The following is a 25,425-nucleotide window of genomic DNA, read 5'->3' as shown; positions in this document are numbered from 1 at the left end:
TCATATTACACTGCAATGTGAACACTTTCCTACACAATGACTTACCGAGAATAGCAACCACCACATCACCTCTGAGAATCTCTATAGATCCTCTTGAGATGAAGTACAGGGCTGGTATCAGATCTCCAGCATGTACAAGGGTATCACCAGGTGGAGCGTGGGTGGTCTTAAATCTCATGGCCAGGGCCCTCAGACAGCCCCGAGTAGATCCTTAACCCACAAAGGCAAGTTAGACTACAAGCACATTTAACCGATGTGCTATTTTAAGCAACATGTTTACAAATAACAATGTTGGTTAAAATGATATTCAGTATTGTGTTAAAATACTGTATGTGACAAAACATGGTAATACATCATTTCCCCCTTTACTGTACTGGAAAAAATACCTTTGAATGCTTTGCAGTTCTGCAACAGAGATCTATTAAGGTGGAGACAAATATCTGCCTGAAGACATTCTGGGAACCCTTTCAGAACCTGGAGGAGACATAAAGGCTGTCTAAGTTGATGCTTGAACATTATTTCTCCAGTTTCTATAAAAGATTTGCAAAATCACTTGGTTGAACTTAAGAGTGGTGCGTATACATACAGTATATAGTACTCACTGCATTCATGTCAATTCCATTTGTATAGGACCATGCATGTTGAAAGTATTCCTCTAGCCTCTGCCTCAAAGGGTTGGGAATCTGGTGGAAGCGGATAAACTCTCGAACTCTCATCATCTGAGCATGGTAGCGTGCCGTGCCAGAGTATAGCCGTTGAATAATGGCTGACACGTTGCCAAATATACTAGCATACATCAGAGCTGTTGAGGAGATTGAGCAAGAGACATTGCATTATTTACCTTCCTGTAAAACACAATGGTGGAAAATTGGAAATGAGGACAAAATGCAGATTTCTGTGGTAGAACTTTTTATTTGCAATTTAAAGTGACAGTATATGCGACAAATATAAACAGTAAATAATTCTGTGGGACTCACCACCAATAAGCATGACAGAGATAGAGAAGATCTTTTCCGAGTTGGTGTTTGGGGACACATTCCCAAAGCCCACACTGGTCAGACTGCTGAAAGTGAAATAAAGAGCAGTGACATATTTGTCCCGTATGGAGGGACCTGATCCCATGATGGAGTCATTGTACGGCCTCCCCAGCTGGTCTGCCAGAGTGTCCAACCAGCCGATCCCGGCGGAGGTTGACCGCTCTACATTTCCTATGGCATACCTGGGAAATGACACTTAATATTATAAGAGTGACAAGTGACATGCCATTCTAGAATAAAAAATAAAAATCATTGGGATGACTTCTAAAAATTGCAGAATGAAAAGAGATTAAGCTACCAAATGCAGGCCAACCAGTGGGCAATAAGTGCGAAAGTGCACATGAGGAGGAAGAGCACAGCTGCACCATACTCTGAGTAACGGTCTAACTTCCTGGCTACCCGGACCAATCGCAGTAGTCGAGCAGTCTTCAGTAAGCCAATTAAGGTGGTTGTCTGTCAGGAACAGGAAAAAGCGTCAAACTTCAGTGACTGTTAAAATATTATTCAATATAATTTTAAACTGTGCTTTTTTTTTTTTTTTTTTTTTTTTTTTTTTTTTTTTAAGGTTAATCTAGAGTCGCAAAATTGAGGTGATGAGCTGTTAGTCATTAAAAACGTTTAACAATTTACTACTAATCCCAGTTATTTTTTTTTATTTTTTAGGGGAATGTCAACCCCCCAAAATTTACTTGACCATAATATGTTCTATGAAGCCCTACTAGTTTAAATATTGTATTCTGGCTAATATTGCATTAGTGGAATATTCGTTATGCAGCAAAATGCAGCCGTTTTTTTATCAATCTCAGGGGAATGTCATTTTTCCACTTGCTGTGGAGTGAAAATGACATCACAGTTGCTCAGATCTCAGGTAACAACCAATCACAGATTAGCTTCAGAAAACAAATGATCTGTAATTGGTTGTTGCCTGAGCCCTGAGCAACTGCCCCTGAGATGGATAAACACGCCTGGATTTTGCTGCATAACTCATATTCTACAAATGTAATATTAATCAAATTGTCATTCTTACACCAGTGAGGTCACATATAACATATTGTCAAGAAATGTTTAAGGTTGACTTCCCCTTTAAGAATCCCACCACTCTAATTTCCGCCCATCCCTATCCTTGTCTATCCCTCCCTCCACCCTACCTCTCCCTCTCCCCTAACCACCTCCTCTCCTGAGCGGTAGATGAGGAGGTCAAAGGGAATAGCTGCCACCATGTCGATGAGGAACCAGCCCTTGAAGTAGTGCACTGCTATTCGTGCAGATTGGCTCACCACCTGAGAACATGAAGCATTTATTTGAATTCACTTTGGACGAAAACTTCCAGTATGCAATATGTTTAATGGTTAAAGGCATGTCTTACTGGCTGGCTCATATGAATTCTTTTTAGTGAATCTGAATATAGGAACACAGGAACTATTTGTTCCTGTAAATGATTCTGTACTGTACATACACAAAATTTTGACTGATCATTCATGTAGTGTGTAATTACTCACCTCATCATTGGAGTTAACATAGGTGGTCCTGAAGTTAATTATAATGTCAACAATGAACATGATATCCACAATAAGATCCACAACATTGAGAGGAGAACAGGAGTAACCACATGTTTGCATGGCTGCTTCTTCCTGGTCGCTAGGGTGACAGGGAAACATCATTTAAAGACAACTAGACTAAGTACAATTTCTGGAAAATTGTATGGGAATGCTGAAAGCTAAATGCTAACAGCTGAATCCATGTGGAATGCTTATGAAGTAAATTGAAAGATGACTGATGTAAAACTACAAATAATTACCGTATTTTCCGCACTATAAGGCGCACCTAAAAGCCTTCAAATTTTTCAAAAGCTGACCATGCGCCTTATAATCCAGTGCGCCTTATATATGGATCAATATTGAGCCGCAACAGATCTCGCTGTCAAGACGCTATCGGTGACCCTGCACGATCGGTGACGCGCATGTGCAGAAGATCCCGCCATCTTGGATCGCTAGCTAATACTAATACTTTACCTCAGAGAAAATAATAAAACAGCTGTTTATTCATTTTGGGAGTGAATGGAGTTGTCAGAAATGTGGTTTGTAATCTATTAATAAAGTTTGACTGACCTGACTGTTTTGTTGACATTCCCTTTAGCGCAGCACCATCTAATGGATGCATAATGTAACCCCAGCCTCTACTGTAGCGCCTTATATATGAAAAAAAGTTTTAAAATATGTCATTCATTGAATGTGCGCCTTATAATGCGGTGCGCCTTATAGTGCGGAAAATACGGTAATTGTAGTTGAATGACAGATGCATAAAAAGAAAACCTGCTAACTGTATCTGTCTTAAGTGGGATTAGAACCATCACCTTCATTACCATTAACAGCATGAATTGGAAATATATGTCCAACAAAGATGTATTGTCTATGCAACTAAAATGACAAATTTAATTTAGCCTATGAAACCTGTGGATCGCCCAGAAAACGTACACCCAAATACATAATGGTCCAAACAAGACACTGTTGTGTATGTTTACATACCTCAGTAAAAATGTAGCTGAGTAAGGAGTGAATATTGCTGTGTAAATCACTAGGAGCAGGATGACCCAGTCCCAAACGGCTTTGAATGGACTGTAGTGGAGGATGGTCCACTTCTGGATCCGGGGAGTCTGCAACTTGTACTCTGGTAACACATCTGCACCCAGCGATAGCACCTAGACGAGAGATAGAATGGTAGAGTGTCAGTTCACTATTGCTTTGATCGTCACAAGTAAATAATACAAACAACTTCTTCCTTGATTGGGAGTTGGTTTCGGCACTGGAATTCACCGTATTGTGCACATACATGATAGCATAAAGTATTAGCCACAAAATTACAGCTTCATGAAAAAGTATTTGGCCCCTTAATAAAAATTAATTGTATTTATTTTTGACAGTTTCCCCACTTTAATGTTGTTCATTGATCTTCAAACAAATGTGGAGATCAGACAAAGATAACCAAGGTAAAAACAAAATACATTTATTTTTTCTGTTCATTTTTATTGACCACACCCAAGCCTGATTACCTCCAGACCTTTTCAATCAAGAAATCACCAACTTGTCTAACAAAATGAAGACGGCTAAAAGATCTCAAAAGGCTGCAACAAAATGTCATGAATCAAAGAAAGAAATTCAGGAATAGATGAGAACTACTAGATATCTGTCAGGAACCCAGGACAAGGTGTAAAGAACTGCTGGCCTCCCTTGCCTCAGTGAAGGTCAGTGTTCATGACTCACTGAGGAAGACACTGGGCAACAATACATCCAACAAGAGTTCCAATGCGAATATCGCTGCTCACCAAAAGGAACATAAATGCTTGTCTTACTTTTGCAAAACACTTCTGAATGATTCTGAATACTTTTGAGAACATCTATGGACTGACAAAGCTAAAGTTGAACTTTTTGGACTTTAACTTTTGAACTTTATATGTCTCATTATCTGTCGTAAGGTAAGTGTAACGTTGCATTTCAGAAAAAGAACATCATAACAATAGTCAAGTGCGGTGGTGGGAGTGTGGTGGTGTGGGGCAATTCTGATACTTCATGACCTGGATGACTTGCTGTAATTGATGTAAACATGAATTCTACACTTTAACGGAAAATCTTGAATCAGAATCTTGACCATTTGTTTTGTGACCTCAAACTGAAGCGCAGTTGGGTTCCGCGTCACGACAACGATTAAAAACCCATCAGCAAGTCAACTTCTGAATGGGTTAAAAATAACAAAATGAAGATTTTGGACTGGCCTTGTCGAAATACGGACTTGAATTTGATTGGGATACTCTAGCATTGGCTTTAAAAGCCTGTTCATGCTTGAAAAGACCCCAATGATACTGAATTAAAGCAATTCTGCAAGGAAGATCGGGAAGATCTCCATAGAGATGTCAAAGATCAGCTTTAGAGGGCAATCACTTAAGACTCAGCATTTTCTTCAATTTTTATTTTTACAGTTTTATGGTATCTGCTGTATTTGTTAATTTATTGTTTTAAAACTGACTGATTTTTATTCCATATACAGCCAACACTTTGTTTGCAGCAATTGTTAAAGTGCTCTGTAAATAAAGTTGAGAATGATTAAACGGCAGAATAGCATTTCTAAATATTCTACACGTGTAATTATTATTAACGGCATGTGTGGCCTATAACTTGCAAAATAGAGGCTTATAATAAACTGCTGTCACTAAAGGGAATTTAATCGTGTGTGTGAGCGCTTGACATACACACAAAAAAAGGACCCTTCATTAAGTATTATAGATGAATACGTACACATCCACACCAAGCAAAACTGGGCCATGATGTGCTCTATTGTGAGATTCAAACACAAATATACATACATGGACCTTGGGGCTGGAGCTGTGAACAGTGCAATTAATCATTAGTGGCTCGTAATTCCACCGAGATCTGACACCAACGTCCCCAGCAAAGGTGGGTGGGTGAGGGGATGGGGGTGTTGCTATACATCAGTGACACCCAAAGATCAAGGACAGACAAAGGTCAGATTAAATTGTACATACAACTGTATGAATACAGGATGTAGGTCAAAGTTTGAGGATTTCCACATATGATCAAACCATATAATGCTTATTAAAATCTGTTTAAGTTTTCTTGTCCTTATCTTAGTTGGTGATAAGTTTCCCTGTTGTATATAAAAAGGGGGGCAGGGGGGTTAATTAACATGTTTGTCTGCTCAACAATGATCTTTTATAAGATACCAAATTAGTAGAGACATACTGACGCTTACCTCATGAGCAACTATTGAAGAAATGCGGACAGCTCTTTTGACCCTCGTGTTTCTGCGTTCAGTTCCCAACGTTGACATGCCGTCCTGAGATAGACTATTCTCCCTGACACTGACTGATGACATGGTAGCAGCCGAAGGAACGTTTCAATCTGCCCGTCCCCCTCCCAATGTCAGCAGTTGTCTTCTCTCCGGTGACAGATGTTGAGATTTTACAGTTCACACTTTTCCGGATGCATGTCAATGTGGCTTCATCCTTAATTCCCTTTCAGTTTCTTTTGACTTTTTTTTCTCTTTCCATTATTATCAGTGCCAGTCCATTCCTCTTTTCAACCACTGCATCATTCAAGTCCAACATTGTAGTTTTAGGAGTATTTTCCCTTTTGAAATACAGTGGGTTTTTTTGTATTTGAAAATATTCCATGAAGATGGGATTCTTTTGAGCGAAACCTTGTAAAACGTATTTGCATGCTGCCTTCAAAACTCCTCCAATAGGTCCACAAAAAAAATCTGAACGTCGGTGTCATAAAGATAAACCACGTGCATGTGGTCTTTGGTCCTTATGCTTGCTCCTTAATGAACCAAAAGCGACCAGAATCCTCATTTATTATCATCCCCATAAAGTTTCTTGCAAGATGAAGGTAAAAATGTAGAAGAATACAGTCTTTGTTTTTCTCCAATCGCAGTTATCACTATTTTTTGCAAGCGAGCATTCTCTTGGCTGGTTTTAGTATTTCTCACAATCCCCGCAACCTACAGATGAATACAAACACCCTCTCTCACCACTGTCTCATTCTCCTCCCCCTTTTGTCTGCTGTCCCATGATCTACTTACAGCATTTTCAAGCAGGAAAACCTACAGCTTGGTTAAGAATGTAAGCCTAACTACTGTACGTTTGTATGTTATTAAACACACTATAACAACAGTTTACCCTGAGCCTGAGGGAGATTGTCACAAATAATATAAAATCAATAATGGCATTATTAGCATTATGTTTAAGTGAAGGGGTAAGGGTCCATAAACCGTGATTAGCAGTTTCATCCACTTTCCAAACTTCCACTTTTTATAGCAATAGATTGCATAAGTGGTGTCTTCTCATTGCTTCTCAAGAGGTGAGTGAGTCACCGTATCTCTACCTCTCCATATGTTCTAACCCCTTCATTCATCATTCCTCCACTCCCAGCTCTCTTGTTTCCCTGATCTCCAGTGTCTCCGTGGAGGACTTGATTGATTTCAGCTTTCCAAAAATAACACACCTCTGTATACCCATGGTCACCACGGTTCATTTTTTTCAACTCTTCACAGTTGACTGTCATTTTCTCTGACTTCCTCTCTCAAGCCCAAGCCATATTGAAGTGGATACATCTCAGGTCGTGTTATCTGTTTGGATGCTGAATAGATAAGGATATTGGTCTGAATAGATAAGGATATTGGTCTAACATGGTGGAAACTGTAGACATAATGCATTTAGTGAAACAAGGACAGCGATAGAGCTAATAATAAAAAAATAAAAAAATTAAATAATAATAATAATATACATATATATATGTGGAAATTTGCACGTCCACCCCCCAGTACCGAGGACTCAGGTTCGAATCCAGGCTCCGGCCTTCCTGGGTGGAGTTTGCATGTTCTCCCCGTCCCTGCATGGGTCTTCTCCGGGTACTCCGGTCTCCTCCCACATTCCAAAGACATGCATGGCAGGTTACCGTAATTGGGCGCTCTAAATTGTCCCTATGTGTGCTTGTGTGTGTGGATTGTTGCTTGTCGCTATGTGCTGTGCGCAGTTCTGAGTGTACCCCGCCTACTGCCCGAAGCATAGGCTCCAGCACCCTCGCGAACCTTGTGAGGAGTAAGCGATTTAGAAAATGGGATGGATGGATGGATGGATGGATATAAAACACAACATCAATCATTCAAAAAAAAAAAACATCCTTGAAATTGATTTAGGACAATTGTCTCGGATTTAGAGGTACTGATTTTCATCCCAACTGTTTCACATTCAGCTGTGAACCGCTCAAGCGAGAGTTGGAGTTTTGTGCTTTGTTGCATCAAGATCAAGAGTGGAAAAAGTCCCTTCTACTAACCTGAGTTACTTTCTCAGTGACATGGTGAGTTCTGCCCATCAGCTTGCATGGAGGTAGGATTTCTCCTGGAGGAAGTGTCATGAAAGCATCTGCTTTTGTGTCCAGTAAACTGTGGGTCATCTGCTGGATGTGCACAAATTATGAAAACATAAACAACAACAACAACAACTGAAATTGACCATTTCTTTTAAACAAATACAGTTAACACAAGATGAGACTTTTAATGTACATAGCTTATTATAATATTACCATCTACTTTGGCAGAAGGGAGTCAAATGTATGAAGGAGAATTATGGTCATGTTGAAAACACGAATGTGTAAAGTTCTGAGAAAATGACTACATTTAGTCAGTTGTCAGGATGCAGAGAAGCATCCGTGCATGGTACAGAAACTAGCAGACCACTCTAAAAATGAACTGGTTAAAAATAAAAACTACCAATCTAGTAGGTTAAGCTGATATTGGCTTGATTCGTATATTTAGTTTAAAAACAAATTAGAATGTGTTCCATGAAAAACAAATGCTGTTTTTATTTCCCCAAATATTTGAAATAAGCACAATTTAGAGCTGTAATTTTAATACTTTGATATTTTAGCTCATATCGGGTCATGCCTATTAATACATTTTCCCGGTGTATCTGTGAAAACTGCTCCTTGCTCTGCAGTGCGTATACATTCAGACCAGGCATGCCTCTTGGTGGTAAACCAGAAGCGCTACTAACAAACACATTTTTGTCATCCAGCATAATAAACATATACATATAGTTAAATGTATATATATGACTGTTATTATAAAATGCAAGTAAATTTATGTAAAATATCAGGATACGTATCGCCTTGAAGATCATGTATTGGGATACATATGTATCGCGATATGTATCGTATTGTGACCCCTGTATCGTGAGGTTGGCGGCAATACCCAGCCCTATATAATATATGGTATATCCTACAAAATGGATTGATACCTTTTTGTGATCATGGCCTTATAATTTGTGGAAGCAGTAATTTTTAAACAAATAATTTGATATACTGCTTTTGATATTTTAATAACCTACAAATAAACATGAAATATACTAGTGTTCTCTGTGCGCCTTATTTCATTACCTGACTGTTGGTCCTATAACCTGTATCAATGTCTGACGTCCCAGCAGGTGCACTGCTCTTTCTATTGGTGGCTATAGGTCCAAAAAAGGGGAAATGAAACATAGTAAACAATTACTTGAGCAGTTGAAACTTCCATTGTGTTAAGCAAACAAATATGTTCAAAACATAAATGCTATTTTGATGGCAGCCCCCCGCGACTGCATAGGATGCCAATTAAAAGTTACAAATGTTGACTGATTGACACCGTGCGCTGTCATTGCTATGATATTAATCAACCTCTATGTGAACATCTGTGTCATGTCCTACAATGTGCAAGGGCTGTGAAGTTGATAAATCACATGGTGTCATGGTGGGCAAATTGATGATCCGATGTGACACTTTGTGTATCCAGGAAACATTCCTGGAGTCGGCACAATGTGTAATAATAAAATTGACCAGCTGATTAAATGCACAAGATCAGGAGTTGACTGGGCTATTGGGATTAAGCTGTGTTGTTATAAGAAGCTAATAATGCTGAATGTCTAAACACACCATATGAATGTACAAAATGAGCATGAGTAACTAATTAGATTGGCATTTGTCTTTTATTCATGACAATCCAACTTAATCTGTGTTGTCCGTGATATGAATGTTGATGTAACCAATGCCAGCTCTTTATTTGGTAATCATTTATTTCAGTATTGTTCAGACAGTTGATTGATTCTGTCTAGCAAAATATGATTTGCCAAATGGTAGTTATACTATTATTAATGAGGCCCGGCACTCTATTTCCTGCGTTTGTAAAGAGGATGCACAGAACTCCATTGATATGATAAAAAATGATGATGATTTGGCTCTGACAGACAATATGATTTACCCGTGATGTTCTCTGTGGATAATTGCATGTGGTACTGAATGTAGGATTGGTGACATATTAAACAACCACCTGATGTCCGTAGATGATTTAGTTATTTGGCCTCCAGCAGCTTCGGAGAAGATGTGGTGCTTACCTTGATATCAAATACTAAAAAGAATACAACCATGATCGACAGAAGCAAAGTATCAACCTTTCCTGACTGTCTAGAAAAGCACTTGGTGTTGTGTAGTGAGATCACATATTTAGGTCTTATTATTGCAAATGCTGAGTCCATCTCTGGGCAGTGCCAGAAACTGTATATGCTCAAGAAAATAAGCTGTTATTGTAAGTTTAAGTTTTGTGCTTTGGAATTTTCTCTTGTTGTTTTGTTTCTGACTGACATGGATCCCATGGGGATTGAAATAAAGAATAAAATCAAAGTGAAATCAAACTCAGAAACATACTTGGCACAAGGACATCAATCGAAATCCTGTAAATATGAATTCATATGATGTTCATTGAACTGTGGTCTATTGTTAGTAATAATATCTATTTATTTAATGAATTTTTAACACTCAAGAAACTACTGCAGCTCGAGCCTTACTGGCATGAACATGCGTGGACATTTGAAAAAAAGAGTTGCAGTGGCCTCTTGTGGTTATTTTCAAAAGTGATTGACTCAGAAGAGCAAAAATAAGAAGAGTATTTTTCTGACCAGAAAAGCTGTGTCGAAACTGTACCCCCTTTTCCCAGTAACTTTGGCCACTCTTCATATCATCCAGTGAAGATGAAAGTTTTAAACTCCCACAGCTGCTATTTAACCTGCGGAAATAAATACATTAAAATTATACTGTAGTTTCCCTCTAAGAAGCATTTTAACTGCGAAACCATATCATACTGTAAATGTAAAAACAACTCATGTTATCAAATATACACACAAATTGATGTGTGACTTGTTTTCAAATCAATAGTCAACTAACTTCATTGTTACTAGTAGAAGTGAAGCAAATTTACAATTGTTGTGATGATTTTACCAAGAAATGTTGGCCCACATAAAATAATGTGTCAGGCAGAGCTAGACCAATAGGCAACAACATGATGTCACTGAGCATCATGTGGTCCCCTTGGACCACATGATGCTTAAAAGAAGAAATATCATGATAGATAATTTGTGAAACAAATTTCAATGGTCCTTTTTAATGCTACGGCAGGAAATGGTCGAATTTTTGCATTCGTATTGTGTTAAGAAAAGTACACAGGTTAAAGTTCAGTGAAACACATTGTCTCATAGGGCATGTACAAGAAAAGAAAATACAATGAAAGAAAAAAATATTCAAAGTAAATAATATCAAACATTACCTTGTCGTCAGAGTTGAAGGTGCTGAGGCTGCTGTATGGGGGAATGCATGCAAGTCCCTCCCTCTACTCGCTCCCTCTGCTCTCATTTCCCATTTCAAGCCAAAAATATCACCTTCTCTCATCTTTCTGTCGGCATCACTTTGCTGGCCAGCAGTCACAAAAGCGTCCATGTCATCTTCCACCACGTCATTGTCCCACAGCAGAAGCTCGGCTCCGGCCTCCTGAAGCTGCTGTCTCTCAGGGAGGGACAACAGTTTGTCCAGGGCCACAGACTCGTGTCCCAGAGGAGGAAGGTCAGCATGTGGGGCACTGAGGTCCGAGTCCTGTGATACCATCCTTGGCCTGAAGGAGCGAAGGAGGACGCGGAGACGCTGCCGTCGAGCTAGAGGAACACGATTACAACTGATGTTTGGAATGCCATTTCCATTTTCTTGACCGCTTATTCCTCACAAGGGTCGCGGGGGCTGCTGGCGCCTATCTCAGCTGGCTCTGGGCAGTAGGCGGGGGACACCCTGGACTGGTTGCCAACCAATCGCAGGGCACACAGAGACGAAAAACCATCCACACTCACACGCACACCTAGGGACAATTCATTCCATTTCAATCCATTTAGTTGATATTCATTTCGGAAGCAAACACAATTAATCATGTATTACTTTTGTTGTTTAAATGTGTGACACTTGACTATTACAGTGTTAAATGAATGCTTCTTACCCAAAGTCAGCCAGGGAATTCGCAGTACTCTGTTAAGCTCTCTGGCCGGAGAGCTGTTGGTGGGTCGGATGTCTGCTGGAAGCTCAAAATTAAGAATAAACATGATGACCCGACCGTCTTCATTCTTGACAGGGACCACGTCTATCAGACAGTGAAAACACACTCCTGCAGAAATACAGGGGTATGCAAGGGTCAGTGTTCTTTTTAAATGTCAGTGAGATTTTATTTGTGTTGCATCAAGACCGGTTCTGTTCAATTTCGTTCTTATACAGTTTGATTTGCCTCCCTTTCTGACATAACAGATTCTGGGAAGCACAACTATAATAACTAAACTAGGAGATAGTGTTCTATGGGCTTCTAAGTTACTGCTGATTGTGATAAACTATATAAAATAGGATGTACATATTTAAGTAATATACTCCATACAATATTACCGTTATGTATTCAGAACTCGTCACAGGGTACAGTAATTCCCAATTTCGCAGTTAGATGGCGCACTTCGACAGTAAAGTTTTATTGCAAAGCCCCACACAACGTACCTGGTCTGTTGCATACAGAACAATATGCCATTAGCTGGTGCTGAGCTCGTGGCCAGGCAAGATCAATTTTAGCATTTTAATTCAATTTTATTCCCACATTTATGAAAGAGAAGAATAACACAGTTCATGAAAGTCTCTGACTAAACCATTAAATATAAATGATGAAGTTTATTTAAATGTTGAGCCAAAAAGAAATATGAATGGATTGGATTTTTAAAACAAACATACTATAATTCTACTAATTTCTGGGTGAAGGCAAATCATTTTGATACAGCGACCCATCCTAAGAGCATGCCATGTTCTGGAGATGAGAATAAACCATCTCCATATAGTGAGTATACTAAAAATGATAAAAATGGACATTAGGCTAATTTTTTGGACTTTCACATGAAATACAATAAAGATCATGTTGACATGTTTAAATAAAGATGACTTGACTTGACTTGACTTTTGTGAGGACATTGACCCTGGTTCTGGCAGGGCCACCACCCAAATGGGCTTAATGTACACCCGAGTAGGAGTATAATGTTAATGGGAATCCAGTCATCTAGCTCGTCAGCAGCACCTTGGCAGTGTTGTGGTGACGAGTACACCACGCCATCTGAGTCCAAGACTTGCCCGAGAGCAGTACTCACCAAGACCAAGACAAGACCAAAACCTTTGGGAGTCAAGACCGAAACAAGATGAAGACCAAGATTAGACGTGACAAGACCGTGACAAGCTGAGACCATGACAGGAGGAAGTTCATGAAAATAAATCCACCATGCCACGATGGCTCAATGGATATGAATAAAGTTAAAAACATAAAACAAAAATAATATATTACACCTCCTCTGACCCAATTAATTATCTGTCAAATTTAGAATTAAAAGAATTAAAAATGTGGTTGGTAAAATGGTGTGCATCCCTAAGGGCCCTGAATACTGAAAGAAGTGCTTATGGTTACAGTCTGTGTAAATCAGTATGAAATTACCAATCGGTGCCACTGTGAGTGTGCGTGCACATGTGTGTTTCATAAATGTGTGAAGGACATTAAGAGAGGGGTGTTCGCATTACGTCTGCAGAATGGATTAGGGGAGCTACATGCAATCTTATTTCCCCTCATAATGATATCACATTGATCAACCTCAAGGTCGACTTCTCGTCAGACCTATAATCCGCCACCACCAGTGTTGCCGGCAACGCGTTACTTAGTAACGCGTTACTCAAAAAAGTTGCTTTCTAAAGTAACTAATAGTCTAATGCGTTACTTTATTCTACAAAGTAGTCTGATTAAAGTTACTGTCCAGAGAATCAATGCGTTACTCCACATTTTCATGAAGAATGCAAACTATCCCACTTTTGTAACAGTCACAAACAACTACTGCTAACTACGAAGATGAGGCAGAAGTCATTGATCACCACACTGAATTCAGCCATGGTCTGGTCATGAATGATTTGCACATTCAAAACAAAAGTGATGATACTTTTACTACTAGTTTTATTAACCAACAGGCACACAACACAACAAAAAAAGTGTGCATTATGGACCATAAAAGTGGTAAAAAAAAATTTTTTATTTCCATCCTCAACTGGTCCGTGAAGCATTATGGGATGAGGTCGTCTCCGCCCTCTCGCCAGGGGGAGTGACGTCAGACAAGTTACGTTTTCAGTAGGGGTGGAACAAAAAAACGATTCGACCGAACCATCGTTCGTCAAGGGGAGCTAAACGACCGTATCGGTTGCGAGTGAGGCTTTATGGTTTTCATAACAATAGCAAGAGTTCTGCGCCGTGCTCTACTTGTTTTGTTTACATTTCAGTAGCATCACCATTCAAGCTACTTCCGTGTTTCCGTGTTCGCGACACGGCGCGCGCGCGCGCGCGCGCGCAACGAGTGACAACATACAAATGGAGACAGTTAGCAGAAGCCGGTGCCGTACATCTCGGTATTTCCCATGGCTATCGAGTCCTCTCGGTGCACTTGTATGTCCCGGGCCGGCGTTGGTACTGCGCGCGAGCCAAAAAGAATAACTCCCGTGACGATCCAATGCATGGATTCAAACGACACAGGTATGTCCCACAGCCAACACACCAGCTAAGCTAAAAGCACACTGCAAGTATCTCATTTCTCAGTTTGTGGCTCCCTGTCAATGTCTACAACTAGCATGAGCAGCAGATAGGAGAACTGAGACGTGCCCGCGATTACGACAGCCCAAAAAAACAAAATATAAACAGTAGTGATTCTGTGGTCATCATCGTGTCTCAGATTAAAAAAACAAAAAAAGATGTCATACATTAACCAAAAATGAAAGTGATGACAAAAGAAAAAACAATTGTTAAATACAAAAATTGTTGATTAAAAAGGGAAATGAACTTTTGGAAATATTTTTGCATATATTAAGTGGTTAAAATGTGTTTGATAGATTTATTGTTCCATAAGGTGGCTTCATATTTCTTTTGGCTGGACGGTAGGTTTATTTCATGTCTTAAATTTATGTTTCTGAAATACTTCACAATGTGCAAATATTCTGTTTAATTGTGTTGGTGTCTGTCTAAAGGTTAAATATTTATATTTAACATTAAATTATCAACCTTTTGTTTTCCTGATCCTTATTTTGAAGAGAAAAAACAAACAAACCAAAAAACAATTATAACTGTCAATAACTACTAATAAATATTTAAACTGATACATGTGTACACACTGGAATAGCGGAACAAACAAACAATAGAGGAATTTAGGGGATTTTCATTTTCAACCTGGATAGATTTTTATTTTTTGTTTTATAAAAAGTATTTACGTTACAAGAAGTCAAGAGAGACTGCCTATTTTGTTTTTCATAAAAAAAACTTTATTTTCATGTTAAAAATCCACTTTCAATAAAGTATTTGGAACTCATTATTGTTATGTTGAGATGGTGTTATCGGCAGCTGCTGAAAGTAACTAAAAAAGTAACTTTTAATCTAACTTAATTACTTTTAAAATCAAGTAATCAGTAACGCAATTTAGTTACTTTTAAAACCAAGTAATCAGTAAAGTAACTAAGTTACTTTTTCAAGGTAACTGTGGCAACACTGGCCACCACTCACCCGTAAACACACGCATGTAAATAACTGATAGAGACTATTCGTCAGCCAAACGTAAACCTAAATCGGCATTTTGTAGGCTGTGGCCAATGTGATAGACATGGCACATGATGGAACTATTATGTACATTAAGACTTCAGCAAATCTTGCATTATGTGAGAGTTCAACTTGGGAACCCTCAACGGATGATATGCACAAGCGTGAGTTTTACTTTACTTGGCTTCGGGTGTTTGTTCTTCTGTCCAACAGTGTGACAGAAACTGTTCCAATTGCCAGCAGTTGTCATCACTAGACCTTTATTAAGTAGAGTACAAGGTAATGCTTAAAGTAACATTCTAAGCAGGGTAGAAGTTATGTTCGAACACGGTTCATGCCAAAACTCAGAAGCAAAAGTCTGAGCTTCAACGTAAAATGAGGAAGTGCAAACGAGGGAGGGTAAACAGGAAAACATCCATCCATCCATTTTCTTGACCGCTTATTCCTCACAAGGGTCGCGGGGGCTGCTGGCGCCTATCTCAGCTGGCTCTGGGCAGTAGGCAGGGGACACCCTGGACTGGTTGCCAACCAATCGCAGGGCACACAGAGACGAACAACCATCAACAGGAAAACAGTAAGTGAGAAATGATGTAATCGAAAGAAAACATTTTTCTAAGTCATAGTTTTTGTTTGTACTTCACAAAATTTTGTTTGAAGAAAATCGTCTTATTTACACCTCAAGAAGATTGATGGATTGCCTTTTTTTTTTTTTTTTTTTTTTTTAAAGTTTTGTTTACACTTCAAGAAGTAGTGCTCGATTCTTTTTGGCACAAATCTAAGTCCATATCCCCCCGGCTTTGTCTCTTGTTCGTGAATTGGTCAGTCATAAAATGTAGAGGAATCTCCACTCTGTGGCGTCCCAGCCATAGTGACACCCCGACTTGGAGTGAACTGCAGCAGAACCTGATGTGTATAGTGATGTGTATTGCGCACAAGTGTGAAGGCAAACGCACGAGCGGGGCGCCGCCGTAACGTCTCCGCGTGAGCCTGACGCAGATGTACATGCATCTTTACATTTTACACAACACCTCAACTTCACTGACATTGAGGTTAGTATTTCTTTTCACTAACATCCAATCATCCCATGAGACAAGCATATTAGTAAACAGATTGTCAAAGGTTATCAATTACATTTAATCCGATGTTTTATTTATTTCCATATCCCCTTTATTAATGCAATTCCTTTAATGTCTGTCTGTGAGGTGAAAATAAAGGTGATGGCCACTCTACAAGGACAAAAGGATAATATTTTTCATTACAATGCTGCATAAGTATAATATGGACCAAGATATATCTGAAAGGATTAAAGATTAATGAATGGACCAAAAAGATTATCTCTGTTTCAAATTCTCCCTCCCTCTCACATATACAGGCACTGTTACCTTCCTTCCCCCTACATACAAACGCCCCCAACCAACCCCCATTTTGGTGCGGTCTGCACTGCCATGTGCTAGTATGAGATCATGATCATCATGTGTAGCATTTTAACACGTTACAAATAAAATATTATAATCATATGTGAAAATCATATGTGGCAAAAGGCTCCACGTGCAAAAAAGATCGCATTCGGCTTCCAATTTATCTTCTAAGGCATCAGCCAAAGTTTGCTTATTTTATTGTTGCTCCTTGTGGTATTTTCTTGCATAAATGAGGTCATATTACCGCAGTGGGAAATTTGATTTCATAATTTTGTGTCAATTAAAAGATTATTAGCCATTTGATGTGGCCTATGAAAAGTGCTTTATTGAAAACATCATGGATGTGATGTCTCAAATGCTTTTGAAAATGAATAAAATTATTATTATTTTTTTTTGTCCCACCAACCCCACCCCAAGTAATGCACGAGGGACACTAAACTTTACCAGTATTTACCAGTCAATATAGCCTGTGTGAATTTTGAGGCGGTGTGTCATGCTATGAATCTTTTGAGAGGACCATTTTTCATCTTCAAGTTAAATATTTCATATCTCATTTTTATGTTCTTGTCATCCCATTTAAAAGAGCATAAAGTGAAAATGTGTGGCAATATTTGCGACATATGCAGGCAGACTGTTTTTTTTTTTTTTTTTTGGCACATCGAAGTAGCGGTGTGTCCGGCATCCGATTAAATAGACAACATCGACAAGCGATCAATTAGTATTTACGACAACAGCTTCTGCTCCATTAGGTAGGATGACTTCTGTTCTGTTTACTTTCGTGCTGAGTGCTGACTGGTCTGTTTCGACTTTTTTTGGTTGCTATGTCCACCCATCCATCCATCCATCCATCCGTCCATCCGTCCATTAGCAGATTCGCTTATCCTCACAATATTTTTATAAATCATTTGTGAATTACATCTGAGGCTAGGAAATTCAAGTTGTCTTTAACAAGGTTAGCAAGACGCGGTGCATGCTAGCAGCTCGGCTAAAAACACGCCCCCTAGTTACAAGGCATACTGTCTAATAATTGCTTATTCTCATACACTTCTATTACATTTTTGACTTTTGTGCTGCTTGGAAATGAAACTAGAGACCTCAAGGAAGTGGAGAAATGTCAAAATGGACAAAAAAAGGTCCAACTGTCTAATATCATCCATTATCTTGAGATTGATCCTGCCGACATGCGGACACTTTTGCTGGAGCGGGTCACATATTCAATCGGATAAGCTGATAAAAAAAAAAAAAAAATTGCATTAACGTTTCTTGCAAAATATTTTTTTTCTGATTACTATGTATTAAGTGATTATTATTGTTTTGTTTTGTTTTTTAATTTGGTGTTGTTTAATGATTAAAGAACCCCAATTAAAAACAATTAAGCTGTATGAAGGATGTACTCACTAACATTTCTTTAAACTATGATCCTGAAATCAAATCGAATCAGAAGCAAAAAATTTATACTAATCTAATAGTTTTAAGAATTAATCATCAAAAACGCTGCATTATATTTCTGAGAGCTAAAATATTCCTCAAACAGGCTGCCTAGCAAACAACGGTCATTGCAATCAAGGTCTTACAAAAAAAACATAATAATGATTGAAGCAGAAGTTGCTAACAAAAGTGCTGTGCCAGCCACTGCCACATTTCATGGATCTGTAATAAGTCTGCAGAGTCATACAATATGTATTTACCCTCTGCCTCGTCTCCTGGCACAAGTAATAAATGTGGCAATTGTTGGGGGGAAAAATAAAAACAGGCAATAACAAAGGTGAATGTCAGGAGATGCTAAAATGGCGGATTAAATGTTAATAGCATTTTTAATATTCTGTTGCAGTTTGCGAGACTGAGGAATTGTGGGATCTATGGAGAAAGTGCCTCTGAAGTGGTTCTACTAGTAACTCAGTAATCGTTTATACTGTAGCTTAAGTTTAAGTGTTTTTGTAGTGTTTTTTGTCTCTGGCTACACCACATTGGATTTGAAATAAACCACGAAAAATATCTTGCAAGTTGAGCAAAGACATTCATACACAATTGCTGGCCATAACAGAAGAAAAGTACATTTATAGCTCTAAAACCTTTACATCTCTAACATTCACATCTCTAAAAACTACAAATTAATGTATGTATATTTAGACATTTTTATTCAAATGATTTTGTTTCGTAAATGTGCTGTAATCATCATCAGATTTAGAAACAACACAATTGTATTGTTTTTGGAACCAACCTGTTTCTCAAATTTATATATGTGTGCAGGCATAGTTACTTGCTTAAACCTCAACCGATTTTTAATGGTAGCATTTGAAGATAACAGCTTCCGTTAAGTCTAATCTATTACTTCATTGTCTTCTCACTTTAATGCACAAATGACATTAAGTTTAGTTTATATTTAATCAGCTATTGACAATTCCGTAATGACTAGTGTTGTTCCGATACCAATACTGGTATCGGCAGAGGTGCCGATACTGCATTATATCAGTGGTGTCGGTATCGGTGACTATTCACAAGTAACATGCTGATACCATTAATTCCAACGCTAATATAGGATTTCGGATGCAGCATCTTGAGTCTTGCTGGTGCACGACATTCGCTGGTATGTGACATGTTCACTGCATGCCTATCTAAGTTATCCTATTGGCCCTTGAATGCTCTGAACCAATGGCAGGACAGCTTTTTCATGTTGAGGAAAAAAAAAAGTTAAGTATCGGTATGGTATCGGTAACGGCCGATACTGCAAAGCTGGGTATCGGTATCGGTATCGGGAGCCAAAAAACGGTATCGGAATAACACTAGTAATGACGTCACAAGTCAAAATGGCGGTTTTACGCTGCATTTGAAGTTGGATTTATCCCACTTGGAGGGTCCCAAGTTCTGCCCTCAAAGTGTTTGAGGCAAATGTAAACGATAAATATGGCTGGTTCCAATAAATTCTTTGTTGTTCTGGTTAACACAGTCATTCCAAATCACGTTGTGTCACGTGAACATATGTCTTGTATTTACATTTGCCTCAAACGCTGTGAGGGCCGAACTGACACAATCCGAGTGGCTTAAATCTGATTTCCCACTTTCCTTGAATAAACAACCTGCCTGGTTTGTATGCCCGTCACAGGTAACACTAGCAATACAATACACCGCGGAAATGAAGCGTTGCATTGTGGAAATAGCAGAAATGCCAGGATGTTCGGAATTGTCAATTGGTGCTAAATTATTCTAAGATAACTGTTTAAGACGTTTTAGTCAGTATGTACATACCGTACATTTTGGATCTAAAACTATCCATCCATCCATTTTCTAGACCGCTTATTCCTCACAAGGGTCGCGGGGGGTGCTGGCGCCTATCTCAGCTGGCTCTGGGTAGTAGGCGGGGGACACCCTGGACTGGTTGCCAGCCAATCGCAGGGGACACACAGACAAACAACCATCCACGCTCACAAGCAACCATCCACGCTCACAAGCACACCTAGGAACAATTTTGGAGCGCCCAATTAACCTGCCACGTATGCTTTTGGAATGTGGGAGGAGACCAGAGTGCCCGGAGAAGACCCACGCGGGCACGGGGAGAACATGCAAACTCCACCCAGGAAGGCCGGAGCCTGGACTCGAACCGGAGTCCTCAGAACTGGGAGGCGGACGTGCTAACCACTCACCACCGTGCCGCCCGATCTAAAACTATTTCACATTAAATTTCCTCTCATCTTGGCACAGAATTACAGTATATCAATCAACAAGTGACTACTATGGCTCCATGCTATGAGCTAGTAAATTAGCCAGCATTAGTTAGCAGTCGGATTAACATTATTGTTGGAACGTTATGGCCGTGTAACTATAATTAACCTTTTTTTTCCTCCTGTCCCACGTGTTTGTCCAAGGGGTGTGTGACGGTGTGTCACATGAGAGTTTCACAGTGACAGAGACAGGATTTTACAAAATCATATAATTTTTGTCTCGTTTTTGTTCATGAACTAAAATGTCCATAGAATAGATAGATAGATGGATCAGCTACCGCACATTACAACTATTACACACAGGACAGTACTAATTGGCATTATATATTCTAACTATTGCGAAAGGTGTTGGTCCTCATTAATTAGTTGTGATATGAGCGATCCCATTAATTATATGGTAGTACATTGTGTACATGCGCCTGTGCATCATTGAGCAGGACTTTTCTGACTTGTTTCTAGAGGCTCTGTATATTTATATTTTGTACGGTGGCAGTTATCATGACTCACTGCTAAGGGGAGCAACCCCATTAATTATAGGACACGTACATTGTGTGCATGCGTGCCCGTGCGGGACTGAGCGTGCAGTTGATTGTTTTTTTGACAAGATTATTTCTAGCGGTATTTATTTTTGTTCCATAAGGTGCCATTTATTATATAGCTATATTTATTTTTGTTCCGTAAGGTGGCATTTATTACATACCCGACAAGGACTGACCGCTTTAAATTAATTGTGCCTGCGTTGACGTCTCTTTTGTGTCCGTGTGTATTTGCCTATATGTGAGCAAAACTGCTGTTTCTTTATTTTTGACCAGATGATTTCTATTCGTGTGTAAGATGGATGACGTTATCGTGAATAAGAGATTACCTTAATTATATGATTCGTACTTGTGCCACTGTTTGAGCCTAAAGGTTTTGTACTAACACCAAACACTGGTATTTGGAATTCCCTCCATCTTGACTAAATTCAGTGTTTGCAACACTCACACCTTTTAAGAATTATTACCAGAAAGTTCAGCTTTAGTTTCATCAGACTATGACACATGTCCCATATGCGCTGGGAGATTTCAATTGTTCTTGCAAAATGTAGCCCGGCGTGGATGATACATCATCTTATTTGTTTCCTTCCTTAATAAATAAAATCTCCATTGATTGTAAAAACTGAATTTCATGTTTACTTGGAAGATCTTTGTCTGATATTTACATTTGTTTGCTCTTCAACATTAAAGTGGGCAAACTATGCAAAAAAGTAAAATAAATATGAATTTGAGGGTTTTTGTTTTTTTTAGTCTATCTAATTTTCAAAACTCTATCAAAAATATTACAACTAGGCTTCATCTGTCTTGCACTGTTATACCCAAAGGTACTCAGAACAATGACGACTTTAGTCACACAATATTAATGATGACGTTATATGCTTTCATAAAAGAAAACTAATTCTCCCATGATTGCACAGCAAGTATTAGAGCTGAGGTGAACATGCAGCCTTCAAATTCAGAGACCTCAACAAACAATTGAATCCCCCCAGCTCCTCGAACGCTGAAGATGTTACAATAAACCTCCTTAATGACAGAAGCGAGAAATATAAATGATAAGGCTTTGTTATTAGAATTAGAATGCCTCTATCATCATTGCATCACACACACACCCAACCCCTGCCACATACAGGGACACCCACGCACACATACTGTACATGCGCTAACAATTGCAGTCTCTACAATGAAAGATGATGGAAATAAATTTAATCATTACTATTAAATAGCGCAAAACATGAATGGTGAGCGGCAGGTGGGAGTTCAGTTCTCGGCTGTCGGACAGAAGCTGTTTTTCAGTCTGGAGGTACGGGTCTTTATTGCTCAATATATCTTCCAGGTGGAAGGAGTGAGTGGAGGTGGTGAGAAGAATGGATGTGGCGCTTGGTAATATGGCTCTCCTTTAGAAGGGTGACCTGTACATTTCTCCTGAGGGGGAAGGGGAGTTTTCTTTTTGTTTAATCCACTGGAAAGCCGCTGCTCTGCCTGCTGCTAAAGTTTTTGGACCATGCTGCGATTATTATTATTATTATTATTATAATTATGTTGAGATACTTGTTTTCTGGCAGTGAGTCTGTGTTACTCTAGAAACTGGTGTGATGTTGAATGCCCTCAACTGGCTGATGGCAGCATCATAACATATTGGAGGATTCGATGATGAACAGATAGATGCAAAAGAACTGTACCTTCTTTGGTATAGAGAGTAATCTCCACCTTTCTCTCTTCGGCTCCCAGGAGAGCTTTAGCCATCTGGGCCACTGCTGGTCTTTTGGTCAGCGGTCCATACAAGAAGCTACAGGTGCAGGCCTTTTGCATCACTTCTGCTCGGGTGTATCCACACAGCCCACAGAAGGCATCATTGCAGAAGATGATGGCACAGTTCTCTACCTGGGCATTGGCAATGATGAATTTTCGGTCTGTGGGGGAAGGAGTAGCGGTGAGGATAGAAGTTTAACTTTTATATGCGCAGCAGTACATAAAAGCCAGCTTATATAATCAACCTCTTTCTTTTGGGCACACACAGAAATCAAAATTCAAAATTATCAGTGTTTTGTTCCAACAATGTTCTCCTTGGTGTGTTATGTGTGCACACAACCCATTTTTTTAACAGTGAAACTTAAACAATCAGTAATGCTATAGTTAACAAACTAATGCCAGGGCCGGTTGATTTGACCTACAATAAAACTGGCCTTCCATTTTTCCAATACTATATACTGAAAAATATTATTTGCCGGGGAAAAAAAAAATCCTCAAAAAAAATAATCAACACTCACAGTATGATTTTATACGCAACCAAGCAAGCAAGCAAGCCATCATATATATATATATATATATATATATATATATATATATATATATATATATATATATATATATATATATATATATATATATATATATATATATATATATATATATATATATATATATATATCGGTGGTACTCAATGACTTTATTAAGCCTTTGATACAATTTACCATGAGGTATTACTTAAAAAAAAAAAAAAACACTGTAACAAATGTACTGCAATATGTACGGATGACAAGTGACATGTGCTGTGTACTCTTGCGGTATATGCAACAGCAACTGGAGGTGGTTACAAGTAAAATGAATAAGTCCTGAAGTCATGATAGATGTACACAAATATTGAACCACAGTCTTTGTGCACATGAATGGCAAAATGTGGGATTCTTGGTAACACGAGGCACCATGTTGATTCTGAAACATTACACATCCTATACTGCTCACTGGTATTATTATATCAAACTATTGTTAAACAGTAATTTAATTCTTAATGAGTTTAACTTAAACTCCAGCATTACACGTATGTTAAAACAACAAAAAGCGCAACATGCATAGTAAATCATGCCGGATACAAACAACACACTAAATCACTATTAGATTATTAAATTATTAAATTATGAGCTTGGTCAAGTTAGACACAATTTAAAAGTAAATATGAAAACTTTTTTTATATACAAAAGTAGTAAAACGCTCAGTTACAGATTGAGAGTTTGGTGAAGAAGAAAATTTAGAATTAAATATGTAGATTCATATGCGCCTGTCATTTTAGTATAATTTGTGTGCATTTAAAACAGTGAATTTTTTTTCAACGTCAATCAACATTAGCATTCTCTGTGCCCCGTGGGACACTTGGTTCGTTACTTGTACTTTTCTTATTTATAAAATTTACATTATATACTGCTGACAATCGGTTTCTTACGTATGAAATCCTTAAATAATAAATAATCATTTTTCATCACAATGAACATTGTGGGATTAATTGAAGTACTATATTTCACTTACTCTGGCCCTCGAATTTTCGGATGATGGTGTCCAAGAAAGTATTTTGGGGCGCCATATGGCCCCTTCTCACCGGCATGGTTACAACTTCTTCACTCTTCCTGGCTGAAATACAAACTGTGCTAAATAGTTGACTATACGTGAATTCAAAAGAAACCGTAGAGGACGTTGTTGCTCATATGTCAGACGGTTCGGCATATCTTTTCTTCACTTGTTCAACTCTCCATCCAACCAGCACAGCCACGCCCAAATCTGAATCCTCGCCATTGATTGGTCCTCCCCACAGGTTAGGGCGTTGTAGCATAGACAGCATTCACATGAACGATGCATTGAAAGAGTTGGCTGGTTGCCGTGATACGTCAAACGTGTCCACCTTATTGAATGTGGCAGATCTGTCCGCAATTTTCACTGAACTTCACAAAGATAGATAGATTAGATTAGATAGATAGATAAGTGCCTCCTAGTGGTTTAAATGCAGTTACTACAGTCAGCAAATTATAAATGGAAAAAAGGTAAAACCAGTTTTGAACCAAAGGTCTTATTTAAATTATTTAAAATAATAATAATTATTATTATTATTATTTATTTTATTGAGAATCTTACATTACATGTACAGATGGTTGTTAAGTTTTGCAAGAGTGTTGAGCAAACAAACCAAGATTCTGGTCTGTGTGTAATGCGTGTATGCATTATAGAACAAGTGGTTAGTGTGACTGCTTCTGATCATAACTCAGATCTTTCTGTTTGGGGAGTTTGCTTCTTCTCCCTATGCCTTTGTGGGTTTTCTCCAGGTACTCTGGCTTCCTTCCGCCCACATTCCAAAAGCATGCATGTTACATTAACAAAGACTCGTAAATTGCCCAAAGGAGGGAATGTGAATTTAAATAATTGTTAGTCTCACGCCGAGATGCCCTATGGTTAA

The 25,425-nt window shown here is 38.7% G+C and overlaps 1 protein-coding gene across 9 annotated transcripts in view; it reads right to left on the bottom strand.

Annotated features, from left to right (window-relative positions):
- LOC144029939 (voltage-gated inwardly rectifying potassium channel KCNH2-like) overlaps positions 1-24,683 on the bottom strand; it is a 36,242-nt gene extending 11,559 nt beyond the window's left edge. For 5 of the 9 annotated variants that reach the window (XM_077535794.1, XM_077535763.1, XM_077535767.1 and 2 more), the window contains exons 1-15: positions 24,507-24,683; positions 22,886-23,116; positions 11,895-12,059; positions 11,181-11,562; positions 10,537-10,643; positions 8,987-9,057; positions 7,886-8,008; positions 3,563-3,735; positions 2,537-2,675; positions 2,186-2,317; positions 1,336-1,490; positions 978-1,219; positions 603-802; positions 387-474; positions 46-210 (exon numbers count right to left, since the gene is read on the bottom strand). In XM_077535794.1, coding sequence (XP_077391920.1) covers positions 46-210; positions 387-474; positions 603-802; positions 978-1,219; positions 1,336-1,490; positions 2,186-2,317; positions 2,537-2,675; positions 3,563-3,735; positions 7,886-8,008; positions 8,987-9,057; positions 10,537-10,643; positions 11,181-11,562; positions 11,895-12,059; positions 22,886-23,116; positions 24,507-24,582 — 2,449 coding nt within the window. In that variant the 5' untranslated portion in view covers positions 24,583-24,683. The remainder of the gene's footprint in view (positions 1-45; positions 211-386; positions 475-602; positions 803-977; positions 1,220-1,335; positions 1,491-2,185; positions 2,318-2,536; positions 2,676-3,562; positions 3,736-7,885; positions 8,009-8,986; positions 9,058-10,536; positions 10,644-11,180; positions 11,563-11,894; positions 12,060-22,885; positions 23,117-24,506) is intronic. The other 4 variants (XM_077535766.1, XM_077535784.1, XM_077535764.1 and 1 more) reach the window with 2 other exon arrangements.
- Positions 24,684-25,425: the final 742 nt, after the last annotated feature.

The sequence above is a fragment of the Festucalex cinctus genome, chromosome 1 (genome assembly GCF_051991245.1).
Source record: "Festucalex cinctus isolate MCC-2025b chromosome 1, RoL_Fcin_1.0, whole genome shotgun sequence".
Lineage (NCBI taxonomy): Eukaryota > Metazoa > Chordata > Actinopteri > Syngnathiformes > Syngnathidae > Festucalex > Festucalex cinctus.
The sequence above is the reverse complement of the archived record's forward strand: the minus strand, read 5'-3'. Positions and strand labels throughout refer to the sequence as shown.